The following is a 24961-nucleotide window of genomic DNA, read 5'->3' as shown; positions in this document are numbered from 1 at the left end:
CTCACAAAGAAACATTTTACGATATAGGTTCTTGGCACATTCTCTATTCTCATGTCGTCGAGCATTGCTGTTGTTTGAGAAAATCTTGTCGCAGTAACAGCACCGATGTTCGTTAGTTGTTGTCGATTCGGCATCCATTGAAGTCTCCATTGATGGCGAACCAGCGTTCGCCGAGTTTCCCTGTGCAGCCAGCACTAGCGGCATTAAAGTCTCTTCTGCTGGCGGTACCACGTCTGTTGAAGTCTCCTCCAGTGTTGACATCGACGTTGCCAACGGGATCTGCTCCACCATCGTCGACGCTGACGTCAAGGTTCCCGCAGTCGATGGTACAACCTCCATCGAGTTCGTCGTTAAAGTCGGTAAAGATGCCATCGAGTTCGCAAGAACAGGTAATTACGTGATTAATGCACCAGAAGAAACAAACTAGGTGACCCTTACACCGACGACGTCAGTAACAAACTGAGCGACCTGCTGTCTAGGACTCACTTATATACATGCACCGTATGGAATAATACGCTAGTCAAATCAAGAACCATTTACAATAATACTAGAGTCAAAACAACATTAAAAATAGAAGGACCGTCAACAAAAAGGCAGCACATTTGGAAGCACCGACAACGAAAAGGCAGCACATTTGGAAGCACCGACAACGAAAAGGCAGCACATTTTGGATGCACCATCGATTAAGGAAGCACCGACAACGAAAAGGCAGCACATTTGGAAGCACCGACAGCGAAAAGGCAGCACATTTGGAAGCACCGACAACGTAAAGGCAGCACATTTGGAAGCACCGACAACGTAAAGGCAGCACATTTGGAAGCACCGACAACGTAAAGGCAGCACATTTGGAAGCACCGACAACGTAAAGGCAGCACATTTGGAAGCACCGACAACGAAAAGGCAGCACATTTGGAAGCACTGACAACGAAAAGGCAGCACATTTGGAATCACCGACAACGAAAAGGCAGCACATTTGGAAGCACCGAAAACGTAAAGGCAGCACATTTGGAAGCACCGACAACGAAAAGGCAGCACATTTGGAAGCACCGGCAACGAAAAGGCAGCACATTTGGAAGCACCGACAACGAAAAGGCAGCACATTTGGAAGCACCGCCAACGAAAAGGCAGCACATTTTGGATGCATCATCGAATAAGGAAGCACATTTGGAAGCTCCATCAACTGAAAAAGGCAAAAAGTAAGCACAAGTTACGAGATCTAAGTCTTAGTAAGAAATCATAATACAAGAAATAAAAACATTACATTCTTATAATTTAAATTATTTTATTGCTTTACATTATACAAATGCAAGTAAAACAAGTCATTATTGTATGTAGCCAGCATTCCTCAGTTCCTTGAGTATGAAGGATATTTCTTTGATGCACGAATAGTTTCCTGCACAAAGCGAACCATGTAGAAGTCTTAGCCGGTCAACCAATATGTTTGGATCTTTCCATGATGTGTAATCTTTCTCTTCTACCACCATCTTCCTTGCACCTTTATAATAAATATTATGATATCTGGTGTCTTCCGTTTTACCACCAACCTCAGGGTAACTTTCATGTTTGAGACGGTGATCATTACAAGCTTGATCAGATTTATTTAATATATCACGTCGTTTCCATCGTTTCGGTCTCAGGACACCGCCACATTCTTCGATCTTGGCAGCTTTAGGTGCTTCATCATAGTCTATGTCTTTGTCAACAGCCTCAGAGTCACTGTAACAATCACCGTAGAAGGAATCGTCTTCACCCAATTTACCGTAATAATTCGATGTTGATGATGTTGAAGTGTCTTCATCGTCTTCATGCTTCCTTTTTAGGAGTCCATCATTTTTACAAAGTAGGAAAGATCTACTTGAATTCGGCTGGAATATATTCTCACTTTTCTCGTTAAGGATTCTTCCATTGTCTTCATTCTTCCGTAAATCATCAACCTTCTTCAATTTAAGTTCTTCGTCGAGATCGGAAGAGCCAAGAAAATTATTGTCGTAATGCAGATCAGTCTTTTTTAGGCTAGTAGATTCATCGTTGTCCTCTAGCTTGTACGCAGGCTTGGCGCTACAAGTTCTGCAATGTCTTTTTAGGCTCTCTCTCCGCGTAAACGACTTGCTACATCGAACACAACTTATCATATTGCGCAGTGGATTTTTAACACAGTCATTCTTCTCGTGTTATCTTTTATTCTTTATCAAGATAAACTCTTTACTGCAAAACTTACACCTATGTTCTTTCGATACAGCGTCAGATCCCAAATCGGAATTCATATTAGTTACTGAGACTAATGCCAGATACCAATTGAGTGTTTTAAATTAGATTCAATACTTAAATAGAAATTTTTTCATATGTCACCAGCGAGAATTAATATATCTCATGCAAAAGTACTTTATGCATGTAGTTCTGCTTTTCAACAACAGATCTCGCCACATGTTGCTTGCAGGTAAATAATATTTAGTTCTTTTATGCGGGATGCGGGATGCTCACTAACGATCGCAAAAGAAGGATGGCTTCGCTAGACTCCAAGGAAAAGGAAGTTCGTCTTGCATGTTGGTGCTCCACAGATGTCTCATGCCGTAATATTAATTTGACTGAGTAATGATATTTGTTAATTCCACCTGATAAAATATTGCAAGTTTTGATTTAGTAGCAGAAATTAACGAATTAAATGTAACTCCAAATAAAATGACATGTCTCATTAGACCAAAAAAAATCCATGCAGAGAGCGGTTTCTCAGAATAGTCAGAAACACTTGAAGAAACCACAGGAATGATTGCAAGAACACGGGAAAAACCATCAAAATATTGTCAAGAATAATCAGGAGCGCACTGAGAAAACCACCATAATATTAACAATAATAATCGGAAGCACACGGAGAAAACCATCATATTATTGACCAGATTAATCGGAAGCACACAGAGAAAACCACCACATGTTTTCTTTGATATCATAAAATTACAAGAAAAAATATTTAAAAATAAAAATAAATTAATAAAAAAATAAAAAAAATAAAAAAAAATGCATAAATTTCTGGCTTGTACAAGAACTCTATCTTTGCTCAACAATGATAAGTTTACAAGCTAGCAGAAACTGTTTATGCGTTTTTTTTATTTTTTTTTATTTTTTTTAAATTTATTTTTATTTTTAAATATTTTTCTGGTAATTTTATGATATCAAAGAAAACATGTGGTGGTTTTCTCTGTGTGCTTCCGATTAATCTGGTCAATATTATGATGGTTTTCTCCGTGTGCTTCCGATTATTATTGTTAATATTATGGTGGTTTTCTCAGTGCGCTCCTGATTATTCTTGACAATATTTTGATGGTTTTTCCCGTGTTCTTGCAATCATTCCTGTGGTTTCTTCAAGTGTTTCTGACTATTCTGAGAAACCGCTCTCTGCATGGATTTTTTTTGGTCTAATGAGACATGTCATTTTATTTGGAGTTACATTTAATTCGTTAATTTCTGCTACTAAATCAAAACTTGCAATATTTTTATCAGGTGGAATTAACAAATATCATTACTCAGTCAAATTAATATTACGCCATGAGACATCTGTGGAGCACCAACATGCAAGACGAACTTCCTTTTCCTTGGAGTCTAGCGAAGCCATCCTTCTTTTGCGATCGTTAGTGAGCATCCCGCATCCCGCATAAAAGAACTAAATATTATTTACCTGCAAGCAACATGTGGCGAGATCTGTTGTTGAAAAGCAGAACTACATGCATAAAGTACTTTTGCATGAGATATATTAATTCTCGCTGGTGAAATATGAAAAAATTTCTATTTAAGTATTGAATCTAATTTAAAACACTCAATTGGTATCTGGCATTAGTCTAAGTAACTAATATGAATTCCGATTTGGGATCTGACGCTGTATCGAAAGAACATAGGTGTAAGTTTTGCAGTAAAGAGTTTATCTTGAGAAAGAATAAAAGACAACACGAGAAGAATGACTGTGTTAAAAATCCACTGCGCAATATGATAAGTTGTGTTCGATGTAGCAAGTCGTTTACGCGGAGAGAGAGCCTAAAAAGACATGGCAGAACTTGTAGCGCCAAGCCTGCGTACAAGCTAGAGGACAACGATGAATCTACTAGCCTAAGAAAGAGTGATCTGCATTACGACAATAATTTTCTTGGCTCTTCCGATCTCGACAAAGAACTTAAATTGAAGAAGGTTGATGATTTACGGAAGAATGAAGACAATGGAAGAATCCTTAACGTGAAAAGTGAGAATATATTCCAGCCGAATTTAAGTAGATCTTTCCTACTTTGTAAAAATGATGGACTCCTAAAAAGGAAGCATGAAGACGATGAAGACACTTCAACATCATCAACATCGAATTATTACGGTAAATTGGGTGAAGACGATTCCTTCTACGGTGATTGTTACAGTGACTCTGAGGCTGTTGACAAAGACATAGACTATGATGAAGCACCTAAAGCTGCCAAGATCGAAGAATGTGGCGGTGTCCTGAGACCGAAACGATGGAAACGACGTGATATATTAAATAAATCTGATCAAGCTTGTGATGATCACCGTCTCAAACATGAAAGTTACCCTGAGGTTGGTGGTAAAACGGAAGACACCAGAGATCATAATATTTATTATAAAGGTGCAAGGAAGATGGTGGTAGAAGAGAATGATTACACATCATGGAAAGATCCAAACATATTGGTTGACCGGCTAAGACTTCTACATGGTTCGCTTTGTGCAGGAAACTATTCGTGCATCAAAGAAATATCCTTCATACTCAAGGAACTGAGGAATGCTGGCTACATACAATAATGACTTGTTTTACTTGCATTTGTATAATGTAAAGCAATAAAATAATTAAAATTATAAGAATGTAATGTTTTTATTTCTTGTATTATGATTTCTTACTAAGACTTAGATCTCGTAACTTGTGCTTCCTTTTTGCCTTTTTCAGTTGATGGAGCTTCCAAATGTGCTTCCTTATTCGATGATGCATCCAAAATGTGCTGCCATTTCGTTGGCGGTGCTTCCAAATGTGCTGCCTTTTCGTTGTCGGTGCTTCCAAATGTGCTGCCTTTTCGTTGCCGGTGCTTCCAAATGTGCTGCCTTTTCGTTGTCGGTGCTTCCAAATGTGCTGCCTTTACGTTGTCGGTGCTTCCAAATGTGCTGCCTTTTCGTTGTCGGTGATTCCAAATGTGCTGCCTTTTCGTTGTCGGTGCTTCCAAATGTGCTGCCTTTTCGTTGTCGGTGCTTCCAAATGTGCTGCCTTTACGTTGTCGGTGCTTCCAAATGTGCTGCCTTTACGTTGTCGGTGCTTCCAAATGTGCTGCCTTTACGTTGTCGGTGCTTCCAAATGTGCTGCCTTTACGTTGTCGGTGCTTCCAAATGTGCTGCCTTTTCGTTGTCGGTGCTTCCTTATTCGATGGTGCATCCAAAATGTGCTGCCTTTTTGTTGTCAATGCTTCCAAATGTGCTGCCTTTTCGTTGTCGGTGCTTCCAAATGTGCTGCCTTTTCGTTGTCGGTGCTTCCAAATGTGCTTCCTTTTCGTTGTCGGTGCTTCCAAATGTGCTGCCTTTTCGTTGACGGTCCTTCTATTTTTAATGTTGTTTTGACTCTAGTATTATTGTAAATGGTTCTTGATTTGACTAGCGTATTATTCCATACGGTGCATGTATATAAGTGAGTCCTAGACAGCAGGTCGCTCAGTTTGTTACTGACGTCGTCGGTGTAAGGATCACCTAGTTTGTTTCTTCTGGTGCATTAATCACGTAATTACCTGTTATTGCGAACTCGATGGCATCTTTACCGACTTTAACGACGAACTCGATGGAGGTTGTACCATCGACTGCGGGAACCTTGACGTCAGCGTCGACGATGGTGGAGCAGAACCCGTTGGCAACGTAATGTCAACACTGGAGGAGACTTCAACAGACGTGGTACCGCCAGCAGAAGAGACTTTAATGCCGCTAGTGCTGGCTGCACAGGGAAACTCGGCGAACGCTGGTTCGCCATCAATGGAGACTTCAATGGATGCCGAATCGACAACAACTAACGAACATCGGTGCTGTTACTGCGACAAGATTTTCTCAAACAACAGCAATGCTCGACGACATGAGAATAGAGAATGTGCCAAGAACCTATATCGTAAAATGTTTCTTTGTGAGAAATGTCATAAGCAGTTTGCCAGAAAAGATAATATGAAAACGCACATGAAGGCATGCAAAGGTCCTGCTGTTCGGCAGAAAGTAAAGTTTCGGCGCAACAACGATGCATTGATGTTCATAAGAGTATGCCTGGAGATGGTGCAACTGCGGCAACGTCAGTATCTGGATCGGGTCTGAAAGGTTCGTCTTCATCACCACGGTATCCTTGCAGCTACTGTGATACGTCGTTCGCATTTGCTCATGATGCACGAAGACATGAGCGGAGCAAATGCACGAAGAATCCATCTCGCATGAAGTTTCGATGTGATGAGTGTCATGAATGGTTTACTAGAATTGATAATTTGCGACGACATGCGAAAAACTGTAAAGGTGAAGTCCGTGTGCCTACTGCTGAACTACCTGCAGAAATTTCGACTCCTCGGTTTAAGTTGAAGGCTCGTGAGCGTACAAGCAAGAAAACCGATGTGCAGCAACCGATTGGTATGACGTCTGAACAGGAAAATAAACCTAAGACTGTGTTCGGCGCATTACAAGTGAACGATAATGGCTTCTACTTGGCGCAGTCTGCATTTCGTGGAACATTGAACGACTACTATTATTTAAATACGTTAGGTGAGTCGAAAGACATTTGTAATTTTCTTGATGATATCAGAGAGGACATAATCAATCAGCTTACTGATGATGTAGCAACAAACGGACCTTTGAAATATAACTTGTGGTTGGACTGTATATATGGAAAGCCATATCCGTTCGATGACAAAGTGAAGAAGTGTGCATTCAAGACATCGGCTTCAGTAATTTACAGTTCTAACGATGTGAAGCAAACTGTTAAAAACGGTATCCAGAAACTCTGTCAAGAAGAGGTGGACTATGTCTGTAAAGGTTCTGGCTGGACTCTGTCTAGTATAAACCGATTGGAGCTAAGAATTAGTCATTTCACACCGCTGCGGAACTAAATGATTATAAGATTGCTGGCTTTCGCAAATGATCCTGTAGTAGAATAGAAATTATGTAATAAATATTATGTTTGTAAAAGAACTTGTGGTGTTTAATTCCTCGAACCTGTTACTATTATGTTAAATTGATGTTATATTTATTTTTTTTGCATCTACCTAGATCGTACCAAGGACCTTAGTCGACCTAATCGATCAGTATATAGATTACAAATTTATTAAATAATTTTGGAATTTTTCCCGAATTTCTAGCTAAATAATTATGGATTTTCAAGATGGCGGCCAAATGACAAGATGTCGGGTGTCACAGCAATAATAAATGATAACTGCACTCTAGCGGATAAGAATTAAACTAACATGGCGTCAGCGCACTCTCGCCGACGATACAATGATGATGGCTTCCAGCGGACGAGGACAAGATGGCGGACATGACGTCATACTACCTGACGATATATATATATGCTTTGAAAAAAAAGTGGAGGGAGTCAGTATGCCTGCAGCCACCGCGGGGGAAAGATCGGTCGCCATTTTTATTTTTTTTGCACTCGTCGGGTTTGAACCGAGGACTCCGAGCTCCGTGTCGTAAATGTTTGTTTTTTAAATATTTTATTAAAAATTTTATTATTTATTTTTTTTATAATTTTTAAATTTTTTCATTAAAATCGGATAATAAATTTAAAGATGGCGGCCGTAACGGAAATTGCAACGGTGACGTCATAATTCAAAATGGCGGATAACACAATGCCGGAATGTTCGAGAAAACGAAATGACGCCATCCAAGATTGCCGTCGGGGTCAAGGTCAAAGGTCAAGGTCACATCCTGATAGAGGCTTAACTGAGGCTTGAGTTAAGGATGCTTAAGCCTCTATCAGGACATTTCTAGCCGCTGGGATTTTTAAGGACTAAAACGGGAAATTTTCCCTCGAAACGGGAATTTTTGAGTCATTTTGAGTCATTTTTGAGGAATTTTGAGGAATTTTTGCCGCCCGTGACGTCACAAATCCAAGATGGCGGACCGACAATCACAATCCACGCGCCGGCGCCAGCCGTCGGAACCCCTTTTATATACTACTGACTTGCATTACACAATTATCTTAATTTCCCCGCCATATAATGTTATGGTTACCGCTCACATCCCATAGTTGCCCTGTGCACGACTTTTAAGGATAGCGCGTCAGTTCAGAGCCGTGAGCTTGGAGGCGACACCGCGCTAGAAGCAGCAGATAGAGTCGCACTTACCATCCCGCCGCACTGACACAAATACCTGACTAGGCGGGTGCCCTGATGATCCACCAGTACATCTGCTCCTTCCTGAATGTTTTTTTTTGCTTCCTCCAGAGTTCTCCAGATGCAATGCTGGTGTTTGTGCGTCTGTAAGTGATCATCCCCAAGGCGAGCACTCAAGGCTGCCCCACACTCCGAATCGGTTACTTCATTTTCTTGTGATTGCTGCTAATTAAGAGATTTTATTTTTAAAATTTTCCAATATATGCTTGAATATGTTGTTATACTATCTAAAACTTTCATCCGAACCAGTTTTTTATACGAAAATATTACAAATAAAAACTGCAAAACCTTAGCTCAAAGAGCGAATAAATAGGTTTAATACTTATACTTAGCCTTTGTGAAAGAACGGATATGTTATTTTCATGGGCGTTTTATTTAGTGAGACATACAGAGAAACAAATTCTGTACGTTTACAAAAGATTCCTTTGGAAACCAGTTGCTAAGAAATAGTTTGTAATACTTCTTGAAATATATTGTAACTTTGTACAACACATGGTTATTGCTATTTTTGCACATATGAAATACTTTTTTTTTTCGAGATTATACTGAGTATTTTTTACGAAAATTGGCGCATGATTTTAAATTGGTTATGTATTGAAGTATAATTTTTTTTGACCATGGAAAAGATAATCGAATATTCAAAATTTGAATGTTATTTTGTTGTAGGTATCATTCTTATTATGTGCACAATTATTGCTGGAAGGCTATTCAAAAAACGGTTTACAAATAACTTTAACCCATTTCTACTGCGAATAATATTTTGTAGTGAGACAGCAGTTTTGATGTAAATTTACAATTTTACAAATATATATATATATAATTTGACATTAATCTTTCTTTTCCATTTACACAAATAATTTACAATGCAGCACAGACATATTTTCCCCTCCAAATATTTACTAAAATGTTTTTTAGAGATTTAAAATGTCGATAAATTTTGAGACAAAATATTGTGATAAATTTAGGGGGGGGGGGTGGGGGTAGCTCTAAAATACAGTTATGACAAGAAAAGGAAATGACCAGGGAGTTAGGAATTGCCAGGAGACAACATGCTGTGACCCAGCATGGCACTACAATTAATTGAAGATAAAAGAAAACGGCTTCACACACTTACCATGTAACTGTGCAGACGTGGCCATTCCCTGAAAATAAATAACAGGTGAAACCAAGCCTCAAATCACTGAGAAGCCAGCAGGTCCGTCGAGAGACAAAAGGTCCATGTAACGAAAGCACCAGGACGAGGCGTAATCTTTCGAAATTGGAGGCCTAGTGAATTCTTCCCGAAAAAGAAAATATATTTTCAGAATTACATGTTGTACATCTTACATTTTGAGAATGTTACTCAAATCGTTTCTGCGCATTCTCCGACTTAGAATTTCCATTACTGATTACACAGGTCTGCAAGTAAAAAACTGCATAGGATTTTTATACATTTTCTTATAGATTTCAACCTAGTAAAAACGAAAAAAAAAATACAAAAAACATTCCATCTCGTAAATTTGTTTGTTAAACTCACGTTTTAGTTTGTATTTAGCATAACGTTCCTAACTAAATTAAAATTTAATAAGTATTTTATTTAAAAATGGCCTTAAAACTAAACCTTCTTACATTAATTCTATCAATTATTGCTGGAATTGACAATAAAATTAAAACAAAATTAATGGTTGAAGAGAGTAGTGGTAGAGGGAGGTTGGAAAGTGGTTTTTGTGTTAGGTGCGACGCGGAGCGACGGGACTGTGAGAGTGCGACCGAGTGGCGCGAGACTTTGTGTGTGGACAGGCGCGAGGTAAGGGGCGAACCCTTGTTGAGCCTAGCTCCAGTGAGAAGTGCGAACTGTGGACTTGACAGACATTGAGTGACTTGAGAATAACATTTTTAAGTGCCAATAATTGGTTATCGGACTTTTTTTTTAAGTACAATGATTTGTTAGTAATGTAAATATTAGTAATTAATAAAACTGCAATAAAACCTAATTGGGATATCCCTTACGAACCCAGTTCTCATATAGGTCGTAACAATATAATAGGATTATATTTGTTGGTTCATGTTCAAAATATAACTCAGTACCGTAAATTTGCGAAGATAAACAGTAAATTTATGAAGCTCCCTGGGTAATTTGTAGCAAACTATCTTAGTAAATTTAAGGTGGTAATTTTTAAAATTGTGGTATAGTTTTGTCAAATACACAAAGAGGAGGGTTAATGAAAAATCAAACACTCTTGTAAGAGAAGAATCATAACTTAATTCCTTCATTGACCCACATTTGCGTGTCTGTCCATTGAAATTTCTATTCTTCGTGTGTTTTAAGGCCTAGTTATTAAATTTTAAATTTATTTATAACTCTTTCTTTACGGCCAGAAAAATCATAGTGAGTAGTCTTACAACAGTAGCTGTTTATTCGCCTCTTTATTTTAAGAACTTAACATTTTTCTGCTTTCATTAAATACTCTCTCGTCCGTACTAGGATTGATACGGTATTAATACACGTGCAAGGTCTGTCGACTCCCATGACAACTTTAGGGCAAATAGCTCAGTTATACTCTTTAGTCCTAAATGGCTTACAGGTTTAGTTGATTCCTTTTCTTCCCAGATAATTTAGTACCCTGATGTCAATATATTGTTTAGCTTTTGTTTGATTTATAGCCTCATTGATCTTAATACTTAGCTCTGTTAAACTCCGCCCACAACGATATTTTCTTTCACATACAAACATGAAATTGTAGAACAACTGAATATTTTTAGCTATTTATATAGAAAATACAGAATTTGTGAAAATTTTTCTCTCACAGCCTTGTATTCAAACACATAAACAGTTACATATAGATCGATAGAAACTCTCTTTAATACTTCGAAGTTCACAGATGCGTATATTTTATATAAATATAAAAATATAATTGAAAAATAACAAACAAAAAAACGTTTAAAACATTGTATTTTAGAATGTGGCACTAAAAGTCTGGAATATTTTTTCATGGTTCTGCCTTCAATGTTTTAACCACCCGAGAAAATCACAGATATACCCTGCCACATTTACACTGTTTGTTAAAACTATATACCTTTTAAATAACGTAGATTAAAATAGCTTATTTTTTGGCAGTAAAGGGTCAATAACTTTCGCAAATAAATTCACTAATCAGCACAATATTTTTAAATCTCACAATATCAAATCCTCAAACCTTGATAAAGACTTATTTTGCAAAAACATTACGTCATAATCCAGTTAATGCTGGACGTAAAAATATGCTATCTTAACTTTCTTGCAACACATCACTGCCATATTTGGAGGGCTCTGACCATATCACACATTTTCTATCACATTGCGGCTACTTCACCACTTTTCGTAACATTACATTTTCATATTTGTTCCGAATCGTTTCATGGTTTGTCTGACGGCACTACAAATTGAACGTCTTATGGTATATGATCTGATAAATGTAAATTAAAAACGAAGTTAATATAATTGTGAACAAACATTATTAATTTAATTACAGTTACTGTAGAGCTACAGTAAGAAGATTATCACTTCTTTTAAACTCATCCATTTATCAGGATATTTTTTTAAAATTTGATTCGTAAAATCAAAATAAAAAAAAGTAAAATTTTAAAGGCACAGGCCTTTGATGCGATATTAACTATTACTGATTACACAGAGGAAAATAATTTATCTCATTTGCAGCTACTAGTTTGGAGATTCACGCCCGTCAGATTTATTTGCAGTAAATATCCTCACTCGCCTTTCGCCATGGCTCTTCATGAGGCTGGTTGTTGTCAAATCAGAAAGGAGAAGGCCTCGCCAAAACGTCTGTAACTTAAAGCACCATATACATCACAATCTCCCTAAGCACCCTCAATGAGTGGTCCACCAGCACGACATGTGACACCATCTTCCTGAGCACCTCACCTACGATGAGTGATCCACAAGAGTAGCCTGCTCAAATGAAATCTTGAGTGGTCCCCTTTTCACGCTGGTGGTGAACTTGAAATTACTGATGCAGTACACATACCGACTATATACTCATCGTAACACACGAGGCAGCTAACTTACTGCAATTCTGATAAAATCTGCAAGGACAATATATATGCAGTTGCTTGTTCACACGAATTCATGTGCGCGGCTTGTGGTAGAACTGACTTCACTGAAGCTGAACTTTTGATGACTGGTAAACTCCTCGTAACACATGCAAGAGTTTGCTTTTGGTCACCCTGATGAAATTTACAATGACGACCTGGCCTGCTCACACAAATCCTTGTGTAGATTTTTCAATGTGCTGTGCAACACGCTCTCTGACAACACACGAAGGCCTATTAATAGTATTTCCCACGACGATGACGTGTCTGTTCTAGTTTGCTTGCTTATGTTTATGAGTTCGTACATGAAAACATTCATGAAGCCGATGGTGAACCAGGTCTTACTAATTCTTGACACGTTATGACTGGCGTTTTACCCCATATTTTCCTGTATGAGCTATGATATTGCCTTCCTGATGATGGCAATGTCAACGATGATGATGTTGCAGTAGCATGTTGACATGAAATCGTGGGTGGGATTTCTGATAGTGGACCTGACTTAGCCGACACATTGCAAATGTTGACCAGTGTACTCGTAACATATGTTGTAGATGAACTAATATCATACTGATTATTTCTGCAACAAAAACAATGTGGTTGCAGTAGCATGTTTACATCAAATCATGCTTTGACCTTTTCACATCGCTGATGTGAACTGTTTCGACGGCTGATGGTGGATATTACTTAGGTGACACAGTATACGCACCGACTAGCATACTCCTCATAACACACATGGCAGATAAACTAATGGAATCCTGATGTTTTGCGCAAAAACGAAAACCTAGTTGCAGTGGCATGTTCACATTCCATCACGCGAGGGTCTGTCAGCGTGGCTCATGGCGAACTTGACTTTGCTGTCGTAGCACACTTGCTGACTAGCGTTCTTCCTGGACCACACGAGGGAGCCGGCTTGTTGCTGTCCCATCGAAACACGACTTTGCCGCAGCCACCGGCTCACATGAGGTCGTGTATGGGTCTCTCCACTTGGCTCATCGTGGACCTGACCTTTCCGACGCTGTATACGTGTCGACCAGCATACTCCTTGTAGCGTACGAGGCAGCTGATCGGTGGCCTGGCCGCCTGATCAGGCTCGCTGTAGAAGTCCACCGAGCCGTTCCGGTTGTTGTGAGGAAAGCACCTGGAACACCACATTAAATTTCTATTATCTGGGAGACAAGTTTTATGGTCCAAATGCCGATTAATCCTCCACCTACCCTCCCAATTGTGAGCCCTTATAGGGTAGTTTGGGTGTCAGCTTACAGATCTGTTATATCAAGAGCCCAACTCATTGGACAAAACAGGATTGGAAAACATGCCCCTCTCCACACCGTTCTACTCGTGCATTGCCACAATACACACGAACCCAAGAACAAGGCTTAACAGGACAATCAGTCCTACAAAACCCCAGTAACACTACGAGAGGACCATTGTACCAATTCCAGACCTCCAGCTGTGAACTGGACAGCCACCCTTTGGGCCGACAGGTTCTGCACTTGACCAGCCTGGAAGACCGAAATCCACAGACTAAATCCGGGTAGAGTGCATGGCATGCAGGCTTCTCCGATTCCCCTCCTTGCCTCCAGCTATAGCAAAGGGCAAGTCACCTTTCGATCAGGACAATCCACACTGCCATGCACAGATTGACCATGTAACCAGTAGCAACCCCTTATCTATCAATCCAGGCCGAGGGAGGAAGACAGCGTCAAAACGATGAACATTAGCATAATCATTAGTACCTGTAGTGCAGCGGAGGGCAGACAGTACCTACAGCACAGTCAGAGGGCCGACAGTACCTGCAGTGCAGCAGGATGACAGACAGTACGGCAGCACAGTCAGAGGGCAGACAGTACCTGTAGTGCAGCAGGAGGGCAGACAGTACCTGTAGTGCAGCAGGAGGGCCAACAGTACCTGTAGTACAGCATGAGGGCAGACAGTACTGCATCACAGCCAGAGGGCCGACAGTACCTGTAGTGCAACAGGAAGGCAGACAGTACTGCAGCACAGTCAGAGGGCCGACAGTACCTGTAGTGCAGCAGGAAGGCAGACAGTGCCTGCAGCACAGTCAGAGGGCCGACAGTACTGCAGCACAGTTAGAGGGCCGACAGTACCTGTAGTGCAGCAGGAAGGCAGACAGTACCTGGAGCACAGTCCGAGGGCCGACAGTACCTGTAGTGCAACAGGAAGGCAGACAGTACTGCAGCACAGTCAGAGGGCCGACAGTACCTGTAGTGCAGCAGGAGGGCAGACAGTACTGCAGCACAGTCAGAGGGCAGACAGTACCGGTAGTGCAGCAGGAGGGCCGACAGTACCTGTAGTGCAGCAGGAGGGCAGACAGTACCTGGAGCACAGTCAGAGGGCCGACAGTACCTGTAGTGCAGCAGGAAGGCAGACAGTACTGCAGCACAGTCAGAGGGCCGACAGTACCTGTAGTGCAGCAGGAGGGCAGACAGTACTGCAGCACAGTCAGAGGGCCGACAGTACCTGTAGTGCAGCAGGAAGGCAGACAGTGCCTGCAGCACAGTCAGAGGGCCGACAGTACTGCAGCACAGTTAGAGGGCCGACAGTACCTGTAGTGCAGCAGGAAGGCAGACAGTACCTGGAGCACAGTCAGAGGGCCGACAGTACTGCAGCACAGTCAGAGGGCAGACAGTACCTGGACACAGTCAGAGGGCCAACAGTACTGCAGCACAGTCAGAGGGCCGACAGTACCTGTAGTGCAGCAGGAAGGCCGACAGTACTGCAGCACAGTCAGAGGGCCGACAGTACCTGTAGTGCAGCAGGAAGGCAGACAGTACCTGGAGCACAGTCAGAGGGCTGACAGTACCTGCAGCACAGTCAGAGGGCCGGCAGTACCTGTAGTGCAGCAAGAGGCCAGACAGTACTGCAGCACAGTCAGAGGGCAGACAGTACCTGTAGTGCAGCAGGAGGGCAGACAGTATCAGTAGCGCAGCAGGAGGGCAGACAGTACTGCAGCACAGGCAGAGGGCCGACAGTACCTGTAGTGCAACAGGAAGGCAGACAGTACTGCAGCACAGTCAGAGGGCCGACAGTACCTGTAGTGCAGCAGGAGGGCAGACAGTACTGCAGCACAGTCAGAGGGCAGACAGTACCGGTAGTGCAGCAGGAGGGCCGACAGTACCTGTAGTGCAGCAGGAGGGCAGACAGTACCTGGAGCACAGTCAGAGAGCCGACAGTACCTGTAGTGCAGCAGGAAGGCAGACAGTACTGCAGCACAGTCAGAGGGCCGACAGTACCTGTAGTGCAGCAGGAGGGCAGACAGTACCTGGAGCACAGTCAGAGTGCCGACAGTACCTGTTGTGCAGCAGGAGGGCAGACAGTACTGCAGCACAGACAGAGGGCCGATAGTACCTGTAGTGCAGCAGGAAGGCAGACAGTACTGCAGCACAGTCAGAAGGCAGACAGTACCTGTAGTGCAGCAGGGGGGCAGGCAGTACCTGTAGTGCAGCAGGAGGGGAGACAGTACCTGGAGCACAGTCAGAGGGCCGACAGTACCTGTTGTGCAGCAGGAGGGCAGACAGTACTGCAGCACAGACAGAGGGCCGATAGTACCTGTAGTGCAGCAGGAAGGCAGACAGTACTGCAGCACAGTCAGAAGGCAGACAGTACCTGTAGTGCAGCAGGGGGGCAGACAGTACCTGTAGTGCAGCAGGAGGGGAGACAGTACCTGGAGCACAGTGAGAGAGCCGACAGTACCTGTAGTGCAGCAGGAGGGCAGACAGTACCTGCAGCACAGTCAGAGGGCCGACAGTACCTGCAGCACAGTGAGAGGGCCGACAGTACCTGTAGTGCAGCAGGAGGGCAGACAGTACCTGTAGTGCAGCAGGAGGGCCGACAGTACCTGTAGTGCAGCAGGATGGCAGACAGTACTGCAGCACAGTCAGAGGGCCGACAGTGCCTGTAGTGCAGCAATAGGGCAGACAGTACCTGTAGTGCAGCAGGAGGGCCGATAGTACCTGTAGTGCAGCAGGAAGGCAGACAGTACCTGCAGTGCAGCAGGAGGGGAGACAGTACCTGTAGTGCAGCAGGAGGGGAGACAGTACCTGGAGCACAGTGAGAGGGCCGACAGTACCTGTAGTGCAGCAGGAGGGCAGACAGTACCTGTAGTGCAGCAGGAGGGCCGATAGTACCTGTAGTGCAGCAGGGGGGCAGACAGTACCTGTAGTGCAGCAGGAGGGAAGACAGTACCTGGAGCACAGTGAGAGGGCCGACAGTACCTGTAGTGCAGCAGGAGGGCAGACAGTACCTGCAGCACAGTCAGAGGGCCGACAGTACCTGCAGCACAGTGAGAGGGCCGACAGTACCTGTAGTGCAGCAGGAGGGCAGACAGTACCTGTAGTGCAGCAGGAGGGCCGACAGTACCTGTAGTGCAGCAGGATGGCAGACAGTACTGCAGCACAGTCAGAGGGCCGACAGTGCCTGTAGTGCAGCAAAAGGGCAGACAGTACCTGTAGTGCAGCAGGAGGGCCGATAGTACCTGTAGTGCAGCAGGAAGGCAGACAGTACCTGTAGTGCAGCAGGAGGGCCAACAGTACCTGTAGTACAGCATGAGGGCCGATAGTACCTGTAGTGCAGCAGGAAGGCAGACAGTACCTGTAGTGCAGCAGGCAGGCAGACAGTACTGCAGCACAGTCAGATGGCCGACAGTACCTGTAGTACAGCAGGAGGGCAGACAGTACTGCAGCACAGTCAGAGGGCCGACAGTACCTGTAGTGCAGCAGGAAGGCAGACAGTACCTGTAGTGCAGCAGGCAGGCAGACAGTACTGCAGCACAGTCAGATGGCCGACAGTACCTTTAGTACAGCAGGAGGGCAGACAGTACCTGGAGCACATTCAGATGGCCGACAGTACCTGTAGTGCAGCAGGAGGGCAGACAGTACTGCAGCACAGTCAGAGGGCCGACAGTACCTGTAGTGCAGCAGGAGGGCCGACAGTACTGCAGCACAGTCAGATGGCCGACAGTACCTGTAGTGCAGCAGGAGCGCAGACAGTACTGCAGCACAGTCAGAGGGCCGACAGTACCTGTAGTGCAGCAGGAGGGCAGACAGTACTGCAGCACAGTCAGAGGGCCGACAGTACCTGTAGTGCAGCAGGCAGGCAGACAGTACTGCAGCACAGTCAGATGGCCGACAGTACCTGTAGTGCAGCAGGAGCGCAGACAGTACTGCAGCACAGTCAGAGGGCCGACAGTACCTGTAGTGCAGCAGGAGGGTAGACAGTACCTGGAGCACAGTCAGAGGGCCGACAGTACCTTGAGCACAGTCAGAGGGCCGACCGTACCTGCAGCACAGTGAGAGGGCCGACAGTACCTGTAGTGCGCCTGGTGGTCCGCGTGCCTCGGGCCGCCCGGGCTGGAGCACAGGCCTCGCCGCACCACGGGCATGGTGGGGTGTCGCCGCAGCGAGCGGCCTCTCAGCAGCATGGGAGACGCCGACGTGCTCTGCAGGTCGTTGCCAGTCTTGCACGTCGACAGGTACTGCAGCACGCTGGAGCGGAAGTGGGGGTGCGACAGCCCGTACACGATCGGGTTGTACACCACCGAGGCCTGCCAACACCCCACCCGCTAGGGTAAGCATCCCGCCTAACTGGAGGTGCAGATCTTCCCGTTAAATCATGTGATTTGAAAACTGCTTAAAATTTTCGCGTGGTATCTGTTTATGAAAACAATTGAATAATACACCGAAGGCGATGAGTAGTTCCGTTTCCGCATTTCGTATTTAAGTGAAATTTTACGATAGCAAATAGGCAATAAATGGGTGTTTTCAGAATACTATTTAGCTTGGAAACCCCTGTGAAGATTATCGAAAGCACTCAAGTTACTTGCATAACACCAGCTAGTTTTTCCCGCCCTAAAGGTATCCACCTAGTCAGGGGTGTATTTGTGTCAGTGAGGTGGATTGGTAAGTGGGACGCTTATTTGTGCTTCTAGTGCTGTATCATCTCTGAACTCAAGGCTCTGAACTTGCGCGCAGTCTTCTCGTCATGCATAGGGCAACTATGAGATCCGAGAGGTAACTGTAACATTATATGGGGGATAAATGAAGATAAAGGTGAAATGCAAATCCTTTGAGTGCCTTAAAGAATCTGTATAGAAGAATCTGTATGTTTTTTTTAAATGTGTTTTAACCAATTTTTGCTCTTCTAAAAATTCAAATTTAAAACGAAATAAAGAAATGGAACTTCTTATCCACCCTCAGCGCTTTCTTAAATTAACTTTTTCAGTAAACAGATACCATTCGCATATTTGAGCAGTTTCTAAATTGCATGGTTTTAGCTGAAGCTCTGCTCAACATTTGGAGGGCCTGGATAGGCGGGGCCCTTAAGTCGGTAGGGTTAGGACCCGAAGTAAATCTTGCTTTTAAAGAATTTAAGGTTACAGGTTACAACAATCTTCTACGTTGAGCTATTACATTTGCCAGTTTAGCTATATGGCTTCGTTAGTCCTGTTACTATTTGTGCCATATCAGCTAACGTGTTTGCCAGTTCGGCTGTGCTTTCTAACAAGCGAAAGCTATTATTTTTAATGTTAGTACAATTATTGCGTCTGCCAGTTGCCAGTCCTGATACTATTTGTGCCAGATCAGCTAATGTGTTTGCCAGTTCGGCTGTGGTTTCTACCAGATGAGCGAAAGCTATTATTTTTAATGTTAGTACAATTATTGCGTCTGCCAGTTGCCAGTCCTGATACTATTTGTGCCAGATCAGCTAACGTGTTTCTCCAGTTCAGCTGTGGTTTCTACCAGATGAGCGAAAGCTATTATTTTTAATGTTAGTACAATTATTGCGTCTGCCAGTTGTCAGTCCTGATATCATTTGTGCCAGATCAGCTAACGTGTTCGCCAGTTCGGCTGTGGTTTCTACCAGATGAGCGAAAGCTATTATTTTTAATGTTAGTACAATTATTGCGTCTGCCAGTTGTCAGTCCTGATATTATTTGTGCCAGATAAGCTAACATGTTCGCCAGTTTGGCTGTGGTTTCTACCAGATGAGCGATAGCTATTATTTTTAATGTTAGTACAATTATTGCGTCTGCCTGTTCAGTCCTGATATAATTTGTGCCAGATCAGCTAACGTGTTTGCCAGTTCGGCTGTGGTTTCTACCAGATGAGCGAAAGCTATTATTTTTAATGTTAGTACAATTATTGCGTCCGCCAGTTGCCAGTCCTGATATTATTTGTGCCGGATCAGCTAACGTGTCTGCCAGTTCGGCTGTGGGTCAGGGAAGGAGCTGGTGCGGGGGGATCGACCCACCTTGGCGAAGAGCGCGGGTAGCGTGGCCACCCAGGGGGTGACGAGCGACGCGTCGCCGAACTGGCCGACGAGCGTGACGATGGTGTAGGGGGCCCACGAGACGAGGAACAGCGCCACGAGCGTCACGATGATGTGGGCGGTGCGCACGGTGGAGCTGAGCCCGGGCGCTTGGGCCGCCGCGGGGCGCGACAGCTGCGCGCGCAGTCCGGGCGACTTGCGGGTGCTTCCGCGCCGCGAGCCACCGCCTGCAGCCGCACACATGTTCCTCGTGCAAACAAACCAGTGGCCGCATACGTTGTGGTGTGGCATACTAGAAATTATGCATCTCCTACACACATATAGAACATGCTTTTCTATTTAAAAAATTGGTTGTCTGTAAAGTCGGTTTACGGACGATAGTTTAACGTGACAACGTCATAACAAAACATTGATGAGATGATTGCATACTTTTATGAATAAAATTGAATAATTTTTATTTTAATAATAAAATAATAAATACTTGAAATTAGGCATACTAGTAATCAGATATTTAAAATGCAAGAATAATTAACCTTTATTGCCGAAATTGTTGTTGTAATAAGCAATGAAAACCACATTAACTTTTCACCTCACTTTATATACAGTCGACGAAACATTTCACGTGTAGATGTAAGTGGTGTGCTGCCACTGTCTTTCTTCTCCTCGGACGCATAGGCCAATCGAGTGGAAGAGAGATAGATTCTACGCAAGCGTACAATGAGCGTAACGGGACACAGCGTAACAGAACAATGTGCGTAACGGGACATTTTTTCGTGCGTGCAGCCGGCGTTCATAGATTTATTAGACGTTGTCACGTCAAAAACAGTAACTATAAAGTTTTTTTTCAAATATTTAATATCTTTTACTGAGCAGTTAGTTGTCAAGTAATTAAATTAACATTATAAAGCTAACACTTTGCATCTGGACCTCCCACCCGAGAATTTTTTTTTGCAAGTGGTTATGGGCCACATTATATACACGGTTTCAGTTTACCCTGTAAGAGTGTCACTTCTAAGTCTCTCTCCTTGTTGTGTGCTTGCAACAGTCCTCAGCGTTTCGCTGAACCCACATACAATGACCGACTACACTGCCAGTTATGACTCTACAAATTAAGTATCGTAATCGAAAGTGCGCGACGATAGAACGTGTACACTACTTTGCTATAACATTCTCACAAATACAAAAGGGGAAGGGCGAGCGAAGATGGTAATATCAAAAGAAAGACAGTATTAAAACAAGTTAGATTACTTGGTAGGTTTACTAAACACATTAGTAGGTATTGCCCATCTCAGTAATCTTCAAGAAAGTCATGAAAACCATAAAAAAATTAAAGTTCATCAAACAAGATCATTAAAGATAAAAAATTTAATCTATAACTCATTTACTTTTTAATAGAAAAATGGCAACTTTAAATGTTTAGTACAGCTGCAGCATACAGGCTTAGCATTTGCGTGTAATATAAACATTACTCTTCACAGTAGCTGCATTACCCAGGTAACATGCAATCATCTCACACACCACAACATTATGTATTGAAACTTGGTATATATATGCTAGACTAAATAGACAACCAACATTTGCATAAAAATCCAACCATAGCTTGCAAATTATTTTGTAGACCTATGTACACTATATTAACAATTAAAATATATGCACAACTTAATAGAAACATTTTGGTTTTGAAGAATTTTAAATACAAATTAAATATAAAAGGCCAATTTTTTCCACAGATAAAGCACTCTCTCAAGATTAAATATAATTAGATATAAAAATTCTATATAATGTTATTGCTTAGTGAACACTTAAATATATACATAATGTTTCAGTGTATATAACTAGTCCAGCATACATATTTATGATGGACAACCAGGGCAGAATCTCAGAATATATATTTACACTCAAGGTGCATTATCACCTCTGAGCCCCTCTTAGCAAACCTTTCAGATGATTTTACTTAACCATAGTAATAACATATTTTTATGGACTCTCAATTCACAATGCCTCACTATAACTAATTTAAAATAAAATATCATGATGTTATAATCTCACTAACAAAATTTTATAATGACTAGAGCATTGTATTTTTACTTCGTAACTACTTATTTGAAATGTGTTCTCATAAGCCTTTCATATTGGCCCAGGTTATGTAGTTTTCTCAAATGTAACATTTGCAACTCTCACTTTCTTCTGTAGGACTAATTTTTGCCAATATAAAAGCCGAATGGCTCTACAGTTATAAACTGAAATAAATATGGCAATCAACCAGAGTTCGTTAAATTTAATTAAAGCACAAAAAATCCACAATCCTAAATCAAAAACTCTATTTAGCAGGGATATATTCTCAATATATAAATCCCAGCAAGATTTCTCACAGCAAGTATTATTTCGCCAATTTAAATAAGAGCTATTTATTTTCCTCCCTATGACAATTAAACTTATAATTCGACTATCAACAATAGCACTGACTATAAAAAAATACAGTAACGAAACACCTTTCCAATACCCTCATTGATATTTGGGGAGGGAAACTCACGGGTTGAAACGAAGCTAGAAGAATTTCACATGAGACAAATTCGTGTGCTTACAAAATTCGTCAGCTCAGCCTGAAACGAACACTAAATGACAGATAGCACTGATTTCCAAAACAGCCCAGAAACAACATGGCCAGCTGTCGCGTATCAGAGCTCAGATCCGCATCCCGACAAAGACTTCAAGATGTAGGTGTATAGTCACAATGACATACGTTCTGCCCATTAATACAGCCCATACTGTATTTAATTGGAACGCAGATGACATCATCATCGTGGCTACACAAACTTCATCACAGAACACAACCCATATGTTTTAATGCACAATGCTTCTTTACAACACCATAAAATGCTCTGCTGCATGTTTCACTTAAACAAAAGTCAAATTTCAATTTTACAATATCAATTCGTGTGGACAATGCTTTCTCTCCAATTGTTGCCAGCATGTCTCTCTCTGCCCGATCAAAGAGCCTATTCCCTACTTCTCTCATAGACAAACCACTTCACCCTCAACTCAGCTCACTGATTCATGGAACATGAAGTGCGCGCTGAGACTGCGAGAGCTATTAAGTGCCCGACAACTCAAACAATCAGTAACCAAAGACCATCTCATGGCTTTCCGCATGGCAGTTAACTAAACTACCATAGCTGCACAAACAGCCCGCACTCTAAAACTTAGCTACACAATGCCGCCTCAGATGGACCAAACTCTGGACACGAAACAAGAATGTGGTGAATACTATGTGTTCATCACAGCCAACCTTCCTGAACCTTCCTCCACGTAAAAGAAAAAACTTAGACAACGAGATCGTGAACAGTCAGCTCCACAAAAGCATACTCACCACTAAAAATACAAAGTGACATAACATAGAAAAAAACCTAGAAAAAAACCACCGAACTAAGGAAAACACCCCAGAAGAAAAACATCTAACACTGACAAATCCCACACCAAGAAACACGAGGGACACTAGAATGCATTCTCAGAAAATATCAACTACTCAAACCATAAGACCCTTCTAAGAAGACTGAAATTTCTTGATGGTGGAGATGTGGGCCTTCTTGATAAGACACCCAATAATGGTATTACAAATATTTATTGTAATGGGAGTGAGAAAAGACAGAACACAATATGGTTTAACAAATACTGGACTTAGTTTACTAGATACAAAGTCAGTCATCATTCTCTCGGTAATTTTACAACATATCACCAGGTCTCCCCTAACAATGCCACACTTAGAACAGTCCTTATTGTACCTCTTGGCCAAAATAGATTGTAATTTTTTCAAGGACTAACTGGGTTTCTCCTCAAATCTCTTCCTACTTTTTCTCTGACTCTTCAAGGCAACCAGGAGGAATCTGCCACAAACTTAACAAATGGTGAGGAATTTCCCAACCAAAAATCACTTCGCTCTGAGTCTTCCCAGTAACACTATACAGAACTGAGTTTAGTGCTACGTGGGGGGCTGGCAGCTCAATATCCCACTTCCTCTGGTTGTTGTAATGGAATATGGTTAGGGCTACCTTCACAAACTTATTAATATGCTCAACCATTTTCGGATAGGGATAGTTTAGACTCGTTTGTACTTGCCTTATCCCCCACTGGAAACAAAGTGAAATAAGTGGCATTTTTAGATATTACGATTTCGGGACTCACAAAGACTTTATGGAGTTCATTCTCAAGTTTGATACAAATAGAGGCAGCTCTAATGTCTCAAAGGGAGAAAAGAATGACAAACACAAAAACCCATATACTTCAATCATAAGGCAGTTATGTCCTCCGCTTGACCACAGAAGGGGGCCAAACAGTTCTATGTACATTCTTTCCCAATCTATAAGCAGGGTTTGAATAAAGTACACCCCCCTTTTGGTATTTAGAGGTTGTTTTGCCATTCTGAAACTCCGAATATTTTCGCAATTACTTCTTTTTAGCTCCATTTTGAGAGTCCCCACACACACACAGGAGAAACATGGAAATATCTGAGATTCATATTCTGCACTTACTTGGGTACCCATACCACTCTATCTCCCTTTCTCCCCACCTAATGGAATATTCCCTTACAGATCACATAATACTTAAAGTCCCCTGCAAGCACCTTTTGCTGGATCATCTCGCCTTCCTCATCCTCCCTTTGCTATTCAGCAATATTTGTAAACGAATTAAGGTCTACAGCAAGGACACGCAAGTCTCCTCAGGTTTTTCAAGATTCACCATCTTCTCCTCTACCTCAAATTCAGCAGGACCATATATATGGGAGAGAGCATCTGCCATATGAGGGCCTCATTGTCGGTCATCAGGCGAAATTCCGTGTGTTCCAAATAACACACAAACCTCTCTATCCCCACGATACGATGCAGGCTAGTAGTGCCTCCTTCTCATAGACTTATTAAGCATGCATTTGGCATATGCTATGGGCCTACAATTCCCCTCCTCCCCTTGCAGCAGCACCGCTCCAACAGCTAAACTGAGGGCATCAACATGCAAGATGAAATGTTCGTCGAACCTCGGCAGGTGAAGAACAAGAAGATGCAAAACTGTACTTAAGATCTTGGAATGCCTTTACTTGGCCATTCTGCCATTTAAAGCATATAGAATTTTTTAGCCATTTTAAGGGTGGACATAACTCTGCATAGTTAGGGATGAATTTCGAAAATATTCCGAGCATGGCCAAAAACCGCATCATCCCTTTGATATTTTTTGGG

General features: G+C 42.4%; 2 protein-coding genes across 2 annotated transcripts in view; both read right to left on the bottom strand.

Moving 5' to 3' along the window:
• The window catches only part of LOC134528013 (uncharacterized), a 75588-nt gene extending 62217 nt beyond the window's left edge, over nt 1-13371 (bottom strand). Inside the window, exon 1 of the mRNA XM_063361177.1 lies at nt 13250-13371. Within this exon, the coding sequence (XP_063217247.1) occupies nt 13250-13371 (122 nt within the window). The remainder of the gene's footprint in view (nt 1-13249) is intronic.
• A 4521-nt stretch (nt 13372-17892) lies between these two features.
• Nucleotides 17893-24961, bottom strand: part of LOC134528006 (rhodopsin, GQ-coupled-like) — a gene marked incomplete at its 3' end in the record, with an annotated part of 166760 nt that continues 159691 nt past the window's right edge. Inside the window, exons 4-5 of the mRNA XM_063361164.1 lie at nt 19716-19960; nt 17893-18009 (exon numbers count right to left, since the gene is read on the bottom strand). Of these exons, the coding sequence (XP_063217234.1) occupies nt 17893-18009; nt 19716-19960 (362 nt within the window). The remainder of the gene's footprint in view (nt 18010-19715; nt 19961-24961) is intronic.

Source organism: Bacillus rossius, chromosome 1, assembly GCF_032445375.1.
Source record: "Bacillus rossius redtenbacheri isolate Brsri chromosome 1, Brsri_v3, whole genome shotgun sequence".
NCBI lineage: Eukaryota > Metazoa > Arthropoda > Insecta > Phasmatodea > Bacillidae > Bacillus > Bacillus rossius.
The sequence above is the reverse complement of the archived record's forward strand: the minus strand, read 5'-3'. Positions and strand labels throughout refer to the sequence as shown.